This window comes from Coregonus lavaretus (genome assembly GCF_964263955.1).
Source record: "Coregonus lavaretus genome assembly, chromosome: 40".
Classification (NCBI taxonomy): domain Eukaryota; kingdom Metazoa; phylum Chordata; class Actinopteri; order Salmoniformes; family Salmonidae; genus Coregonus; species Coregonus lavaretus.
The window spans coordinates 2,741,320-2,760,715 of record NC_140027.1 but is presented as its reverse complement, the minus strand read 5'-3'; the positions used below and the strand labels follow the sequence as shown (position 1 = coordinate 2,760,715).

The following is a 19,396-nucleotide window of genomic DNA, read 5'->3' as shown; positions in this document are numbered from 1 at the left end:
AAGTTTAGGGCCTATAGTGAGCGACCAAATCTGTGGTCGCCTGAATTCCTGTGGTGGTGTCTGTGTCAAATACAGAGACAAGGGGCCTTCTCCTCACCAATTCCCTGAACCCCATTGAGCACATACTAAAACCTGGACAAACTCAGTGTAACACTACTCCACTGTAAAATTGTGATAGAGAATAATAGTTTCCCACAAGTTATGTATCTGTCTCTTTCATAAAGTTACTTTTCAGCTGAACCGCTCTCCTTTTTCACCCGGTACAGTTAGAACAGCGTGTGTGGGTGTTTGTGCGTACATGCATTTCTTTGTCGTGTGTGTGTTTTAAGTGCTGAGTGAATCTGAGCTGAACCCCAATAGCATAGCTTGTCATTCCTACTCACCAAATGGTTGCCCTGTGAAATCACAGTGCAATAAGTATGAAAATGTATGCACTCACTAACTGTAAGTCGCTCTGGATAAGAGCGTCTGCTAAATGACTAAAATGTTTTTTAAAAACTAAATTGCTCCCTCTCTACCAATAGCTCATTAAATAATAATTTTGTCATTTCTTTATAGTTTTACCACCTCACCACTGCTACATTTGACACAGTTGTGTGTGGATGCATAATGCCCTCTACAGTATTTGCATGTGGGTTGAATTGGTTTTTCCTAATTGTGGGTTGTTTATTGATTAACTGTATAATGCAGGAATCATCAACTAGATTCAGCTACGGGCCTATTTAGTTTTCTTGAGGGGATGGTCAGGGGGACGGAACACAATTACAAATAATTTGTAGACTGCAAAATGACTGCAAGAAGCCCAAACAGATATAATATTTGACTAAAACATAATATTTTCAACCCTTGCATACATTTGTATACGATCACATATATCTCTCTATAATGTGTGGGAATCCTTTGGAACAGATTACCAAAATGAAATCACTTGGAGCTGATTCGCTGGTGTTTTTACAGTCTTATGTCCAACAACAAAAATAAATAAAAAGATATACAGTGCCTTTAGAAAGTATTCACACCCCTTGACTTTTTCCACATTTTGTTGTGTTACAAGGTGCGATTAAAATGGATTTAATTGTCATTTTTTTGTCAACGATCGACACAAAATACTCTGTCAAAGTGGAAAAAGATTCTAACATTTGTAAAAAAAAAAACTTTAAAAAAACGTATTCATCAATACATGTTAGAATCACATTTGGCAGCAATTACAGCTGTGAGTATTTCTGGGTAAGTCTAAGAGCTTTGCACACCTGGATTGCACAATTTTTAATTTCATCAAGCTATGTCAAGTTGGTTGTTGATCATTGCTAGACAGCCATTTTCAAGTCTTTCCATATTTGGTCTTGTGTTTTCTGTTATTCAATCAATCAATCAATCAATTTTATTTTATATAGCCCTTCTTACATCAGCTAATATCTCGAAGTGCTGTACAGAAACCCAGCCTAAAACCCCAAACAGCTAGTAATGCAGGTGTCCTGCTGAAAAGTGAATTTGTCTCCCTGTGTCTGTTGGAAAGCAGACTCAACCAGGGTTTTTTCTAGGATTTTGCCTGTGCTTAGCTCTATTCCGTTTCTTTTTATCCTAAGAAACTCCCTAGTCCTTGCAGATTACAAGCATACCCATAACATGATGCAGCCACCACCATACTTGAAAATATGAATATGGGGACTCAGTTATGTGTTGTTTGATTTGCCCCAAACATCATTCTTTGTATTCAGGACATAAAGTTAATTTCTTATATATATTTTTTGCAGTTTTACTTTAGTGCCTTATTGCAAACAGGATGCATGTTGGAATATTTGTATTCTGTACAGGCTTCTTTCTTTTCACTCTATCATTTAGATTAGTATTATTGAGTAACTACAATGTTGCTAATCCATCCTCAGTTTTCTCCTATCACAGCCATGAAACTCTGGAACTGGCCTCATGGTGAAATCCCTGAACGGTTTCCTTCCTCTCCGGCAACTGAGTTAGGAATGACGCCTGTATCTTTGTAGTGACTAGGTGTATTGATAGACCATCCAAAGTGTAATTAATAACTTCACTATGTTCAAAGGGATATTCAATGTCTGCTTTTTATTGTATTTACCCATCTACCAATAGGTGACCTTCTTTGGGAGGCATTGGAAAACCTCCCTGGTCTTTGTGGTTGAATATGTGTTTGAAATTCACTGCTCGACTAAGGGACCTTACAGATAATTGTATGTGTGGGGTACAGAGATTAGGTAGTCATTCAAAAATAATGTTAAACACTATTATTGCACAGAGAGTGAGTCCATGCAACTTATTATGTGACTTGTTAAGCACATTTTTACCCCTGAATTTATTTAGGCTTGCCATAACAAAGGTGTTGAATACTTGTTGACTCAAGTATTTTCAGCTTTTCATTTTTTATTAATTTTTAAAAAGAAATACAAATATTATTCCACTTTGACATTATGGGGTATTGTGTGTAGGTCAGTGCCCAAAAATCTCTATTTAATCAATTTTAAATTTGGGCTGTAACACAACAAAATGTGGAACAAGTCAAGGGGTGTGAATACTTTCTCAAGGCACTGTAGCTATATACTTTTGAGGAAACAAATGTGTAGTTTAGCAGGTTGTCATCATAGTATCAACGCTTACCTTTGCAGCATATATATATTTTTTGCTCAGAAAACTTGGAGGGCCAAAGAAAATCACCCGTGGGCCAAATTCATCCCAAGGGCCGCCAGTTTGGGAACCCTGGTATATTGTATAGGTCTCTCTCTTATGGAGCCTCTCTCTCTCCTTATTTCTGTCTCTCTCTCTATCATGCTGAACAGGGCTGAGTTAACCACTTTCTCTCTCTCCCTCTCTCTGAACAGTTCAGGATGCTGGGTTGGACGCGTTAGCCGCTGTCATCACCCGACAGAAGCTGATGGGTCAGGATATAGGCAACGAGCTGGACGAGCAGAATGGTAAGGAGGAGTGTATGTGTGTGTGGTACATCTACTATTGCTTCTGCGACCTACTCTGCATCAATCAGATAAGTCCACCCTACCTTTCTCCCCTACAGTAAGACGCAAGCTCTTTATCATATTGTGTGTGTGCGTGTGTGTGTGTGTGTGTGTGTCTCCCTAAGAAGGGGAGGGTGTATATAGTTCATACATAGTTCTACCAGCCACACACTAGACCAGCCGCCACACCCTACTCCAAGTCACCGTGTGAAATCAATCAGACACGCTATTACTCCAGTCATGGAACAGGGGTCAGTCATGTAATACCGTTTACATGCTGCTCCAAACCACCTTGGTCAGGGTCACAGAATAAAATAAAGTGTTCATCCCAAATGGCACCCTATTCCCTGGTCAAAAATAGTGCACTATATGGGACCATTTGGGACGCAGGCGATGTATCTCTATGGTTAAAGTGACCTCATGGTGAGCTCTCAGAAAACGTCTAGCCGTCCTTAGAAAAGAGCTCTGCTGGTGGTGGATATGTGACTGTGTCAGGCTGTATAGTCTGGTTAGGAGGAATGTGAGCTCCTGACGCACTGTTTTAATGCGTTTGCGGAGAGAGTCAAGTGCTGTCCTGGAATCAGATCTGCTTTGAGGTAATGGCTGTGTTGCTGTAAATAGCTCTGTCATAGGAGGCAGACGGCGGGCAGGAGGCAGGTCTGAGCATATCGCTCCGGTTTGTCTACAGATGGAGGCACTTGAGAAAAGGTTGTAGGATGCATGATAATCATCATCTGTCTCGCAGAACCATTAGATAGTGGTCCTCTGTAGCTCAGCTGGTAGAGCACGGCGCTTGTAACGCTAAGGTAGTGGGTTCGATCCCCGGGACCACCCATACACAAAAAAAATTATGCACGCATGACTGTAAGTCGCTTTGGATAAAAGCGTCTGCTAAATGGCATATTATATTATATGATATTATATTATTATATATCTCATTGTTTCCTCAACTGTACACTCTACATCTCAACTCTACATTTCTTAGTTGTATCCACAAGAGACTCCAGTGTTGCCTGATTATTCGTTTTAAAGGTCCAATGCAGCAGCTTTTATCTCAATATCAAATCATTTCTGGGTAACATTTAAGTACCTTGCTGTGATTGTTTTCAATCAAAATAGTCAAAAAGAAACAAAAATAACTTCTTAGCAAATAACCATTTCTTAAGAAACAATTTTGCTAGGACTGTCTGGGAGTGGTCTGAGTGGGGAAAACTAGCTGTTATTGGCAGAGAGGTTTGGGACTCTGTTTCTTATGGGTCTATTAACTCATTTACCATCTGGTGATGTCACCAGGCAGTCCAAACAGGCAGAAATTTCAGGCTGCCTTTTCAAACAACTCTTACACTAAAAGAATTTCACAGTATTATTCCAACCTCCTAGTGTGGAAATATATTTAAAACACAGGAAAATCTTGTTTTTGACTGCACTGGGCATTTTAAAAAAAACTACCTCTTGTCACTTTTGGCCTTTGTCTCCTTTCAAAGCGATGTTTTCTGAGAACAGAATATGTTAGGGCCCTCTTGACATGTGGAGGACACCCAAAGCCTATAGGAGGTAGAAGAAGATCGAGAGGGACTTCTTACAGGCTTGATGTCACTGTTTAGTGACTGTAGAGCGTATAGAGGGAGTGTGCTTAGTGGTCTGATAGAGGAATGTTACACTGAGTTCATTAGTTCCTGCTTGCTGTTCTTGGCATGTCCCGGGCACACCACAATGCCACAACCCTGGGGGCCAGACAATTAGTGGGCCGTTGGACTAAATGGTGCTTTTCTTTCTCCCGCCATGAGCACAATGTGATGACATGATTGATGTTCTCTCCCTAAAGAGCCCAGACCCCTTCCTCTGGGGCATTGGGAATGTAGGCTATATCCCAATAATGTTAAATAACTTCTTAGTTATCTTGTTTTAGCCATAGCCCCAAAATCACACCATATTGTTTATATTCTTCAGCCGTTTTGATGGACACCTATGAATATTCAATGCATATTTCAATGTATTTATAGTGTGTTTATTTTAGACGGCCAGTTCCAAGTTAGGTCAGATGACTATGTATGGTCCTTTTCTGAGGCTGTACTCAAACAGGGATGTTTAATCGAATGACCTTGGAGATGGAAACAAACGAGTTTCCCTGCTGCTGCTGGGAACAAACAGTAGATGTTTGGCCTGTCATCCTGCCCGAGTCAGAGAGAGGGTAGCTACGGCTTGATTGGTTCAGCCTGCTCTCCTCTTACCTTATTGAGCTAGAGAGGGATCATTGGTTCCCCTTTAATCCGAGTCCGAACCAACGGTTTTTCTCTTCTCTTTTTTGCATTTATTTTTGAAGTGCATGGCGTCAGTGTTTCCAAAAACAAGAGACCTCGGAGTGGCAAAATGGCCGCCGTGACGGCTGTAACTGTAACTGAGCGTCCGGGCCCGATGCCCCCGCAGCAAGTGAGCGGAGCGGGCGAATTAAAACTTCAGCCCTGATACAAAGTGGCTTTGATATTTTAGCGAGGCAGTCCACATTCCCTAAAGTGCACTTTGTCCACAGATTTAGATAACGGCTCTCTTTCACTCTTTCCCACTTTCCATATTTCGATCACTACCGAATGCATCTCCAAATGCAGCGTAGTCCCCTGTGTGTGTTCAAACTTCTAACCAGGTCCGCCTGTTGAAATTGAAACCTAACCCAGCAAATAAGAGTGTTAGGAGGCTCGCTTGGTCAAGCGGACCGGCCCACCTGTATGCCTGAACCCAGGGGGTTTTACATAGAGGTGATAAAGAGAGGGATGAGGTGGAGGGGGGGGATCCAATAGTGGATCAGTCCAACATCTTGCAGTCTCCACCGGCTTCCCATCTGAATTTACAGTGGGGCTCAGAGTTCACGAGGCCCACTGACTTCACGCTATTCACACACACATACACACAGGCCCTTAGGGCTCTGGAGCCTTCTAGCTTCCCTCGCTTTCTCTCTTCCTCCCCTCTTTACCTCTGCCTCCTCTTCTCCTACCTTCTCTGTCTTTTCTCTCCTTAACCTCTCTTTCCTCTTTCTCGCTCACTCTCTCTCTCGCTCTAATTTCCCTCTCTTTCTTTCTCTCTCTCTCCTTTACCTCTCTTTTCCCTCGTTCTCTCTGCTTCCTCTCTACCACCTCTGCCTCGTCCACCTCTACCTCCTCTCTCCTTTCTCCTCTGCCTCCTCCCATCTTCCCTCTCTCTGTTCTCCTACCCTCTCCCTCCTCTCTCCACCTACCTCCTCTCTCTCCACTCCTTCTTCTCTCTCTCTCCCCTCTCTGTGAGTTATGGCCGAGATGTCATGGTCCCAGAAGAGGTGTGGGACAGGTGGAAAAAGAGTATATATCACACAGCGTGGTGAGCAGGGGAGACCAGGGAAGGACTTCAAACAGCCAGGCATGTTGATTGCTGTTGGCCTGGGAGTTCCCATGCTTGATTTAGGGGCTGAACAGTCCACATAGTGCCCCACAGGCCTTGCGGGTGCTGGGGGAGAGGAATCCCTGGCTGCAGGCTGGAGAAACTGGTGGTCTGGTGGGTGCCTTGGATCCACACCAAACCAAGCCATGCCACCCTGAAGACATCATACCACCCAGGTTCTGATGGGCATACTGTTTTTGATGGTACAATTAAGAATGTGCTGGTGTTTTAAAAAGGTGTTTAAGCTATAGGGCTATATACACAAATGCATGATGGAATGCAGGCCTGCAGGCACACACTCACGGCACACACACACACACACACACACACATACACACACACACACGGCACACGGCACACACACACACACACACACACAACCTCATCTACCTTACATAACAGTCAACGCTTGATATGCCCTTATATGAGACACAGAGGTTCGATTAATGTTTTCTGCATACTTCGTGAGAATAAGTGTTTGGAATGTTTTTCTTGCAGAGTTGTACTTAAATTACTCGTATTATTGCTTTGTACAGCTTTGTGGGTGCTGCATTTCTTACTTGTATTAAATGACAAAATCGACAACGTAAAAAGTAACAGGATAGCAAAATGCTTTTGGAGAGGCAGGGAAAATTGATTTAATTTAAAAAGCCTAGACTCCGAAAATCCAAGTGTTCCCTTTTTCCGTATTTTTAGGGGTTCTGTTTTTCTTCTGATCTCAGTCCTGTTAGTGTTTCCCTATAAATAGATTAAGCTCTGTGCTCGGAGCTAGCCTCTGACCTGAGTGCAGTGGAGGTTGCAGTCGGCTCCTTTTTGGGAAAGAGCTTGAAGCTAAGGTCATCTGTGAAGGTGACCTGTTATGAGTGTAAGAAATGAACCCAAGGCCCTCGGTTTCTCTTCCAGCACTGTCTTAAAAAACACAATGAATCTACAATGAATGGTGAGGAAGAGTTGAGCAAAGTAGCAGCAATTTTACTCATCCCCAAGCTTAGCAGGTGTGAACTGTGAAGACAAGAAATACTTTTTGCCATAAGGACAGTAGTTTGGTTCAATACCTATAAAAAGAAAAAGGCAATCAAAGTTTTTGGGTGTGAAGGTTATTTATGATGTGTATCATCACCAGGTGTATTCATATTTGCAACATAATGTGGCCGAAATCAACCATATTTGTATTTCCAAATTCAATGTGGCAGAAAATGTCCCTGTGCGTCTAACTAAAGTTTCTATATCAACAAAAGGAAGGTTTTTTGCTGCTAGAATCAACATTGTTTGACATTATTGGTGTTGATATTTCTCTTCATTCGGGTCTGGAACAATGACATCAGCCCGTGTCACAGTGGTCTGTGATTATGAGTGACGGGCAGTCTTGTAAAAGTGGGTCTTTTCGAGGGGCTGAGGAGGGTTCCAGCTTTAGAGACTAGTTTTCCATAATACATCCTCACTTTGGTTGGAATAACCAGGGAAAGGACAGTGTGTGGTTAGGCGTACATGCATACACACACACACACACACACACACACACACACACACACGCACACACGCACAACCTTTCATTCCAGGGTTTGTCTATCTTCCCTATTACAAGCCTCATTAAAAATCCAACATGGTCGACCTGGGCTGATCAAATGGATGGATGAGTTCATTTATCTTCCACACACTGTTTGATGTTATTTAATCAACAAAGTTTCCCGCTAAGCCGAACCCCTCCAAATTCGCCACACACAAACCTTTCAGAGGAAGTAGTCACTGCAGTTTGTTCCGTTTTCTTTCATTTCTCTTTCCTCCACCGCTTCTCCAATTGAATAAATAGACTGTGGTCATGTGACGCCGCCGCCGAGTGTGCTGCTCGCCGCTTGCACATCAAATATCCCAGCAGTGACCTCTGTGTGTACTCCTGCCTGGCTTTTCTTCTGTTTGGCTAATAACACTCTGAGTGGATTTCACCATCGCTAGGCAACACGGTGTCCATATCATTCTGTTAGAGGACAATATTTCTGTACAGAAGTGAGCTCATTCGGAACAGAGAGAGAGAAACAAAACTTCATTTAGATTAAGATCTGCTGGTGAAAGATTACGGAAAGATCCAAAAGGAAGAACGCTTTGAACAGATAAGAATACATCTGACCTAAACATCCAGGATTGTTATGTCTGACACTTATTGTTAGACGTGTATCCATTTCTGTATGAGTAAGTGATGACATGAGCCATATCAGGTCATAATAGGGATCTATTATCAGTGTCTAGGACTTTCTATGGGATAGCCTGGTCCCAGATCTGTTTGTGCGGTATTGCCAACTCTTATGGTTGTTTGGCATGACAATGACCATACAGTATATAGGACCTGGCAAGATGGCACAAACAGATCTGCGACCAGGCTATCTCTAGGCCTAATAGTTAGCGACAACTACCGCCCTCTCTCTTTGTAAAGCAGTCTTTATACTGGGAAGAAAAGGAGATATGTTTCTATGACATAGCCATTAGTCTGTTATTTCCCACTAATAATTACGTCATTGATTCACTGCTGCATCATCAGAGTCGTGGCCGGGGAACTTTAATGAGTTCCAAATAAATAGTGGAACCCGGGAAGGTGGGAACATTCTGGAACGTTTGTTAGAACTGCTGGAGGACCAGTGACCTCACCAGCGGGGTGGTCAACCCTGGCTGTGGAGAACAGAGCTCTTGGTCACACTCTTCAGAGAAACAGTCCTGCGAACAAATAAACTTACACTAATGGCGGTGCTCGGCGTCGAGGCTGAGCCCTGTTGCCGGGGCGAAGTCGACGATTGATTTATCGCCCGTCCTCTTTGCTCCAGCTGCGAGCCAAGGGTAGGGTGGTAGGGTAACACCTTAGTAGGGCGTGGAGATGGAGAAGGAGGGGTGGGGGTGGTGTTCGTGTCACGAAAATGGGTGTCGTCATACATGAAGACACGCCCAACTCTTGTCTGGTGTCACTGAGCTTTGAGTAGCAGTTACAGAGAGTGGAAATGACCAACTGACTTGGTGGCTGGAGTTTAACACGACTCTGCCCCACAGAGTTGGAAATAGTGAGGATTCTTCATGTATTCTTCATGTACTAGATATAAGAAGGATACATTCAATCCTATCACCTTAAAACAAGTCTGTTGGTGGTTCACGGACAGTTCTAAGGTTCAGGCTTAGTGTTATGGTGCTTTGGACGACTGAACATGTCAAGTGCTACTGCTGGCTGCCGTGTTGCACCCTCTCTCATTGAAGAATAGCCTAATTTGACTTGAGTCACACTACTGTTATTTTCCACAAATCTCTTTCTTCACTGAAGGTGTTCTGTGGAAGCCCTCCTTCCTGTAACAGTCTCAGAGCATATACATATTTAGTCACTTCCTCTGAGTCGGGTGTTTATAGGTCAGAGTAGGGACGCTGATCAAAGGTCAGTTTGACATTTTCTTCCCTTATGATTAAGGTTAGGATTTGGGGAGGGTAAGCTGATCCTAGATCAGTACCTAGCCTCAGCTTTTATAACCGGGTTCATGCCCACTTGGTGACTGTGACTCTCTAAACTTCTGACTCAGATGGAAAATATTTTCTGAAAGGCCTGGGAACTTGCCAGAGGTTTGTGGACAGAACTCTGGGTGAGAAGGTGGTGAGCTGCACAGGTCTTTCCATGTGCAGTCATTTTAATAGCCTTTTTGGAAAAGGACATTTGAAATGACGTATTCTAAATATCTCACAGCAGTTAAGCTTCTCTCCTGCTTCTTTCTCACAGATATCATCTGACAAATGTGATCAAGTTGTAATTGAGCAAGAACTGGGAACAACCAATCCAGCGGGAGAAGCTGGTTGAAATTACGTCATTATCCAGGATAATGTCTACATTATCTGGGAATGTCTACTGTGCAGACTAGCGCTGCTGTAGGAGTATGAATTCACTGCCCACCCCATTCATAATGACACTGCTCTGTGATCGAGTGACAAAAAATAGGCGGGAAAATGCTAGACGGGCCTCCTGTTTTACAAATCCTGACCTGGACACGATCAATCATGTGCCATCTCCTCCTTGTCCCATCCGATGGTGGTTGCATCCGTCTCTGTCTGGGGCACAGTGTCACTACGGCAGAGTGGAAGGGGACAAAGTAACAATGAGGCGGGGAAGGGAATTCAGGCAAAGGCAAGCGACCGCGACCGCATGGTGATGAATGATCCTCCGTTTGCGACCGCTAGCGAATTAGCATGTGGGAACTCAAAGGGTCTCTGGAGAAGGTAGCTTCATCAATCAAACGTCTACTTAAGTTTTCCCTGTGAGATTGATTCACTCTTTACACTTCTTCACACAGCTTCGTCTTCTTTGACATTCCATTTGCTGGCCTTGCATGTGCCATGTCCCTGATTTGCAAATGGTTTCACTATTTTCACTTCCCAATGGCTTCGTCTTTGAGGTTCCATTTGCTTGTCTTGCACTGTCTTACCAATGGCTCGTGAGGCATTTGGTCAGTTTCTCCTATCTTCTTTTCAGAGGGGGTTTGTGACAAATATGTGGTGGTCAGGATAACAAAGACACAGTCCAGCTGGAGGAGAGAGGAGAGAGCTTGGCAGCAAACTGCAATTCATGTGTTAAAGAGTTTACAAGTCAGGATTGATTAAGTCATATCCTTTTCATGGAAGTCCAAGCTTTGGAACTCTGGAACTTTTTCAGGTTGTGTAGTAGTACCTTAGCTTGATCCCAGATCTGTTTGTGCCGTCTTGCCAGCTCCTATGGTCATTGGCGTGAACGCACATGACAACACAGACAGATCTGGGACCAGGCTAGTGTAGTACTACCTCAACCAACGAGTGATTTAAAGAGATATTATCCCAATGTATGGACTCCCCTGCCAATGGTGGTTTGTGAAGAAAGGCCACATACCTAAACGAGTGTCTAATGTTTCCTTCTGTGGCTGAACTGGAGAAGTGCCAATAGGCTGATTCTCCAGTCACACATTCAACCGCATTATATAGCGACACTGACACTGGAGAAAAAGTTATCATACCTGGCATCGGTCGGGGCTTTCCCATGTGTTATACACGTTAGAATAGTTTGTGTTTTGGGTGACACAGTATTGCCGTTCCTCTCATCTCAGGCACTTCCCATGATTCATATGAAGTTTGGGATCTGAAACAGCAGACCAAGAATACACAGACTATCTCTGCGTAGATCTGTATTGTGGTCGAGGCTAAACAACTTGTTTTCCCTGTGCATATGGCAGTCTACTGTTAACCATTGAAATACTGTCGCAGCTCAGCAACCTCGATAAAAGCTTTTGTTTTTGTCTTTAAGAGCGAGAAAGAGGAGGGAGCAAGAGAGAGAGAGAGAGTTCTCAGATTTTATTGTATTTTTATTTTCTATTTTTATAGATGCCATAAAGCATGTGGGAGGTATTCCCGCCATCGGTCCAGGCTGCAGTCTTGCTCGGTGGATCTTGGCTTTGATTAGCTGCTATACATCTGGAACGAATGTGGCGCTCCGCTCGTGACAGTCGTTAGCCACACACAGACACACGCACATACACGAACACACACACACTAGCAGCAGAAATGAGACCCACGTTAAAAGGCAACTGGCAGGAATTCCCAGACGGCAGCAAAGAGGAGTGATCTATGGGGGTGCAAACTATGTGACGGAGAGGGAGATTTTACACCTCCTCACACTCACATTCTTTGTCATGTTAGGACAACTGTACGGAAAGTAAATATAATTATTTAGGAAAAGTCTAATTTATTTTCCAAACCAGTCTTTTTTCTCTCTCTTTTTTGCACCAACAATGTCAGTGCAGTGTAAACGTACATTGCAGAGACAGGCAGGTTCCGGCACATTCACAAATATGAGTGATAGTGGCATATGTGTATAAAAAAGTATATTAAACAATCATTTGCAGCGGAATATGAACGAGATGACAGATTAAAAGCGAGCTGTTTTCAAAACACACTGAGGAATGGGAATGCATTACAATGCGGTTAACCCTAATTTAACTTTAATGATCATTTACCCTTTTAACACAATTTGCTAGATTTTAATGTGGCCTAGTTTAGCTCGCTTCACCACCAAAGAGTGAACAGCTTTGAGAGAAGAGGCAGGATAAAAAAGCACTTGTTCATGTACAGTACCAGTCAAAAGTTTGGACACACCTACTCATTCAAGGGTTTTTCTTTATTTTTACTATTTTCTACATTGTAGAATAATAGTGAAGACATCAAAACTATGAAATAACACATAAGGAATCATATAGTAACCAAAAAACTGTATACCCTTTGCCTTGATGACAGCTTTGCACACTATTGGCATTCTCTCAACCAGCTTCATGAGGTAGTCACCTGGAATGCATTTCAATTAACAGGTGTGCCTTGTTAAAAGTTAATTTGTGGATTTTTTTTCCTCCTTAATGAGTTTGAGCCGATCAGTTGTGTTGTGACAAGGTAGGGGTGGTATACAGAAGATAGCCCTATTTGGTAAAAGACCAAGTCCATATTATGGCAAGAACAGCTTAAATAAGCAAAGAGAAACAACAGTCCATCATTACCTTAAGACATGAAGGTCAGTCAATCCGGAACATTTCTAGAACTTTGAAAGTTTCTTCAAGTGCAGTCGCAAAAACCATCAAGCGCTATGATGAAACTGGCTCTCATGAGGACCGCCACAGGAAAGGAAGACCCAGAGTTACCTCTGCTGCAGAGGATAAGTTCATTAGAGTTACCAGCCTCAGAAATTGCAGCCCAAATAAATGCTTCAGAGTTCAGGTAACAGACGCATCTCAACATCAACTGTTCAGAGGAGACTGTGTGAATCAGGCCTTCATTTCAATTTATTTTTTATTTTTTATTTAACCAGGTAAGCCAGTTGAGAACAAGTTCTCATTTACAACTGCGACCTGGCCAAGATAAAGCAAAGCAGTGCGATTAAAAACAACAACACAGAGTTACATATGGGGTAAACAAAACAAAAAGTCAAAAATACTACAGAAAATATATATACAGTGTGTGCGAATGTAGTAAATTATGGAGGTAAGGCAATAAATAGGCCATAGTGCAAAATAGTTACAATTTAGTATTAACACTGGAATGATAGATGTGCAAAAGATGATGTGCAAATAGAGATACTGGGGTGCAAATTAGCAAAATAAATAACAATATGGGGATGAGGTTGTTGAGGGGGCTAATTTCAGAATGGCTGTGTACAGGTGCAGTGATCGGTAAGATGCTCTGACAACTGATGCTTAAAGTTAGTGAGGGAGATAAGTCTCCAGCTTCAGAGATTTTTGCAGTTCGTTCCAGTCATTTGCAGCAGAGAACTGTAAGGAATGGCGGCCTTAGGAGGTGTTGGCTTTGGGGATGACCAGTGAGATATACCTGCTGGAGTGCAGACTACGGGTGGGTGTTGCTATGGTGACCAGTGAGCTAAGATAAGGAGGGGATTTGCCTAGGAGTGATTTATAGACCTGGAGCCAGTGGGTTTGGCGACGAATATGTAGTGAGGGCCAGCCAACAAGAGCGTACAGGTCACAATGGTGAGTAGTATATGGGGCTTTGGTGACAAAACGGATGGCACTGTGATAGACTACATCGAATTTTCTGAGTAGAGTGTTGGAGGCTATTTTGTAAATGACATCGCCAAAGTCAAGGATTGGTAGGATAGTCAGTTTTACGAGGGCATGTTTGGCAGCATGAGTGAAGGAGGCTTTGTTGCGAAATAGGAAGCCGATTCTAGATCTAACTTTTGATTAGAGATGCTTAATGTGAGTCTGGAAGGAGAGTTTACAGTCTAACCAGACACCTAAGTATTTGTAGTTGTCCACATACTCTAGGTCAGACCTGCCGAGAGTAGTGATTCTAGTCGGGTGGGCGGGTGCAAGCAGCGTTCGGTTGAAGAGCATGCATTTAGTTTTACTAGTGTTTAAGAGCAGTTGGAGGCTACGGAAAGAGTGTTGTATGGCGTTGAAGCTCGTTTGGAGGTTCGTTAACACAGTGTCCAATGAAGGCCAGATGTATACAAAATGGTGTCGTCCGCATAGAGGTGGATCCGAGCGTCATCAGCAGCAAGAGCGACATCATTGATATACACAGAGAATAGAGTTAGCCTGAGAATTGAACCCTCTGGCACCCCCATAGAGACTGCCAGGGGTCCAGACAACAGGCCCTCCGATTTGACACATTGAACTCTATCTGAGAGGTAGTTGGTGAACCAGGCGAGGCAGTCATTTGAGAATTGCTGCAAAGAAACCACTACTAAAGGACACCAATAAGAAGAAGAGAATTGCTTGGGCCGAGAAACACAAGCAATGGACATTAGACCGGTGGAAATCTGTCCTTTGGTCTGATGAGTCCAAATTGGAGATTTTTGGTTCCAACCGCCGTGTCTTTGTGAGACGCAGAGTAGGTGAACGGATGATCTCTGCATGTGTGGGTCCCACCATGAAGCATGGAGGAGGAGGTGTGATGGTGTGGGGGTGCTTTGCTGGTGACACTGTCAGTGATCTATTTAGAATTCAAGGCAAACTTAACCAGCATGGCTACCACAGCATTCTGCAGCGATACACCATCCCATCTGGTTTGTGCTTAGTGGGACTATAATTTGTTTTTCAACAGGTCAAGGACCCAACACACCTCTAGGCTGTGTAAGGGCTATTTGACCAAGAAGGAGATTGATGGAGTGCTTCATCAGATGACCTGGCCTCCACAATCACCCAACCTCAACCCAATTGAGGTGGTTTGGGTTGGACCGCAGAGTGAAGGAAAAGCAGCGAACAAGTGCTCAGCATATGTGGGAACTCCTTCAAGACTGTTGGAAAAGCATTCCAGGTGAAGCTGGTTGAGAGAATGCCAAGAGTGTGCAAAGCTGTCATCAAGGCAAAGGGTGGCTACTTTGATGAACCTAAAATATAAAATATATTTTGATTTGTTTAATACTTTTTTGGTTACTACATGATTCGAAATGTGTTATTTCATAGTTTTGATGTCTTCACTATTATTCTACAATGTAGAAAATAGTACAAATAAAGAAAAACCCTTGAATGAGTAGGTGTGTCCAAACTTTTGACTGGTACTGTATATCTTGATCTTCCTTTTTTCCCCTTTTTGTTGATAATCCGTTCTTGTTGGCTAAGGGATTTCCAGTGCTATAGAGCCATATGGATCGAATGACCCTGAGTCTGCTTTTAATGGGAGAGGCAAAGCCTTTCTACGGCTATTTGTGCTTGGAATAGCTGAAAGAAACCTCAACTCAAGACAATTCAACCCTACATATCACCCATTAAGCACATCATTTGCAATAACACATCCACACAATCCTCGAATAAACAATTAAAAGTGCCAACTTTTCTCCTGACACTTTTGTCAGCAATTAAAAAGCCTGATGGCTGACAACGGTCCTCACTGTGGGGATGTTATTGGTGTTAAAGGGATGAGGGATAAGTTTGTTTGATGATCGTCTTTGAATTATTTAAAGGAGATGTGAGGATTAGCTGGCTGCCTCTCCTTGTCTCATACTCCAGTATGAAGAGTTACTCATCGAGTTATTCATCAACCAGTGGCGGCCGACCACCCGTCCCGACTTTGGCGTAGGTGAAAGTGGAGACTGAGGAAGAAGCTCTCTGGTCCAACATGTTGGTCTGACGCACACACACACGCAGGCAGGCGCCCTCAACACACACACACACACACACACTTTTTCTCTCTGATGGAGACAACCCACCACCCCACAGCAGCAGCCCAGGGCAGGGCATCAGAGACCGAGGTGTCATCCGGATCCAGATCATCTGCACCTCGTCTGTTTCTCAGCTGGGCCCAGCGGGCCCCAGATTACCTCCAGATGTCCCCTAGCTCAGAGCCCTGTCCTGGGCCCAGAGAGTCAGTGGGAGAGGCTCCTCAGTCCTCCTCTCACAACAACCACATCCAGATTGCCTGGCAATGACACACTCATTCGCAAACTATCAATTGTGTATTTTATCCCCTGGAAAAACACAAACTAATAAGCAGTAAAACCTCCATGTAAGGGAAGTCAACTATGATTTCACCAGCAGGCTCATCCCCCCTCTTAACAAGTTGGTTGTTTTAGAATGAGACAATGCTTGGAAACAAACTTATGGTTCAAGTCGTTCTCATTACCGTGTCTTTGAGTAATCTGCCTCTTTAAAGTGTATTAGATGACATTAAATGGTCTTAGCTGGCATTATGGTTTTAAAATGGCTGCTGTTAGACTACGCAACACACTCCAGTATTGTGAATTTGTCTTGTTACTTTCCAAACATCAATCAGATGGTTGAGTCCTGTTGCCTATTGTTCTTGCACTGAGATAAAACATCATGTTTTGTCACTTCTCCTTCACTTAAAGCTTGCATTTTGCCATAGTGTGGGTTCGACTGAATTTCAGCATCGATCAACCTCCCTGTGTTTGACACAGAACTTCTCTTAAGGTGCCTTGAAAGCAACAACCTCACTAGCCCTCCTCAGAAGCTAAGGGGTTAACTCTATGATTACCATACCTTCGTTCACATGCTCGTGTCACTGCTATTACTTTTTAAGGAGCATTACCTCACCACAGTGGTATGTGTACGATTTAACGCCAAACTGGCCTTAACGTCTTAATATCGCTCTGTAATATCCCCCAGGAGGGCTTCATCGCAGATTGCCGCATGGGGAAATGAAAGTGCATTTGCCATGTGGTGAGGTTGCAATTTCATCTGGCACTTTTTCTTTGGTGGAGGGCAAAGGATTCCCTGCAATTTAATGTTACTTTGGCCCTGGCTCCGCTCTCGCTTGGCTCCGCCGGGCCTCGTTGGCTAACGTGAGTGACAGTGGGAACAAATCTCCCACTCTGTTTACTTAATCGCTAACCACTCCGGTTTGGAAGCCACATCCAACGGTTTGGAACCCGCCGGGATCTCGGTGGAGTAAAAGTATTAAAGTACTGCCTTTTCTTCGCCACCAGTCTGGAGGTAAAGTGGGTCACCCCATATAACGAGTGGAAGGGCCCACCACCTCAGTCCAGCAGGTGGTTCCCATTTCAGCAGGGCTAAAGAGCAGAGACCTTCATCTACTCTCCTTTTAATAGAGAGAATATTCACCGCTATGACTTTTTAACATGCCACACATATGGAATATATGGGGAATGTGTTCACACTCAGGTTCATATGAGTATGAGAGGGTGGCTGAGGGGAGGCACAAGCTACCTGTAGAGGGTTGAGGTTGGGTAAATGTCACACAGTAAAATCTAACTCTGTGTTAAGCATGAGCTTAGAAACACACCGTGCAATGGCATTGAAACGAGGCAGCCTAGAGATGGGTCATTTTCCAATGATTTCATCCATAGAGAGAAAGAGAGGGTGTGTGAGAGAGAGAGCGGGGGAAAGGGAGAGGGAGAGGCTTTGGAAGAAGCAGCCAGTTGAACCACACAGCAGGGACTCATTAGAAGTCATTCATCACAGCTGATGCACAGAAACGGGGAGATGGAGCAAGGAAAAGAGAGAGAGACTTCATGTTTGAATTAGGGAATGCTTCATTAGCGTCTCAAGTCTTTGGTGAGCTTTGAAGGGAGTCGTTCCATAAGTGAAAATGTGGAGGATGTGATGAAGGGGGACTCCATACGCCAGGCTTGTTCACAGTCTCTCGGTGATGGGAACGCATGCCTCTTTAGGCTGTTGAACATGCGCCGCACACATGTTTTACGGAGGAATTGGTGGGGATAGTGGAATTGTTTATTAATCTGTAAAGACACCTTACTAAGCACCTTTAAATGACATTTGTCTATTTGTCAGTAAAAGTCAGGGGAGTGTCATTGCCAAGTTGTAGCCGACTTATTATGTTTGATTTGAAGTTGGTCCTGTAGTACATTTTGGGGGCAAGTGTGATTTGCGTCCATAACGTAATGTATGTATTAGATATTGCATGATATTAAATCCATCTCATATTGCCGTACAGTAATACTGGAACATTGTAGTCGTGTGAGTCCAGTCCTTTGCAACAAGTGTCTGACATCACCCATGAAGATTACTCATCTGAGTTAACACCACGATATGACCAATGGCTATCATGTAACCCTCAACTCTTCACAGTGACTCACAACCGATCATAATCACAATCAAAGACTGAAAGAGCAGTTCAAAGGCTTTAATCATAATATGATTCTTTGAAACTGCGGCGGATGAGTGACACCTATCTGACTGTTTCCAAGGTGAGGCTTTTGAAATGCTTCAAAAGAGGAAATCCTTTTTCTGTACGGTCTATTTGATCTATTATCTGGGCTCTCCTATGTGTGAAATCCAGAAAATAAACAGATTGAGTGGAGGTTTTAATAAAAGTAGCGGCAGTAATAACAGGACGGTGAGCTTCAAAACCAGTTTTGCCTCACAAATGAGCTCTTTTGGCCTCGTTTTGTTGAACGTTGAAGTTCGCTCTCTTTGTTGTCTCTCAGATCGACTACACTCGGATGAACAACCAAATCCTTTTGATCTAGGCTAGCATCTTATCATTCCCATCTGTTTTGGTTTTGGCTTAATACTGTTGCCATTTGATTCTAAGTCGATGTTGTTCCGTTTTCCAACCAGGCTGTGTAAAAATATTTTTTATGTAGGCCTACATCATGAGAGAAAGGCAGAATTCCCACAAAGTAAACCTTAATAATACACTGAGTGTACAAAATATTAGGAACACCTGCTCTTTCCATGACATAGATTGACCAGGTGAAAGCTATGATCCTTTATTGATGTCACTTGTTAAATCCACTTTAATCAGTGTAGACGAAGGGGAGGAGACAGGTTAAAGAAGGATTTTTAAGCCTTGAGACAATTGAGACATGGATTTTGTATGTGTGCCATTCAGAGGGTGAATATTTAAGTACCTTTGAACGGGGTATGGTAGTAGGTGCCAGGCCCTCTGGTTTGAGTGTGTCAAGAACTGCAACACTGCTGGGTTTTTCACACTCAACAGATTCCCGTGTGTATCAAGAATGGTCCACCACCCAAAGGACATCCAGCCAACTTGACACAACTATGAGAAGCATTGGAGTC

General features: G+C 43.3%; 1 protein-coding gene across 1 annotated transcript in view; it reads left to right on the top strand.

The window, feature by feature from the left end:
- Positions 1-19,396, top strand: part of LOC311113711 (syntaxin-8-like) — a 49,724-nt gene that overhangs the window by 11,001 nt on the left and 19,327 nt on the right. Inside the window, exon 6 of the mRNA XM_084157017.1 lies at positions 2,847-2,939. Coding sequence (XP_084013143.1) covers positions 2,847-2,939 — 93 coding nt within the window. The remainder of the gene's footprint in view (positions 1-2,846; positions 2,940-19,396) is intronic.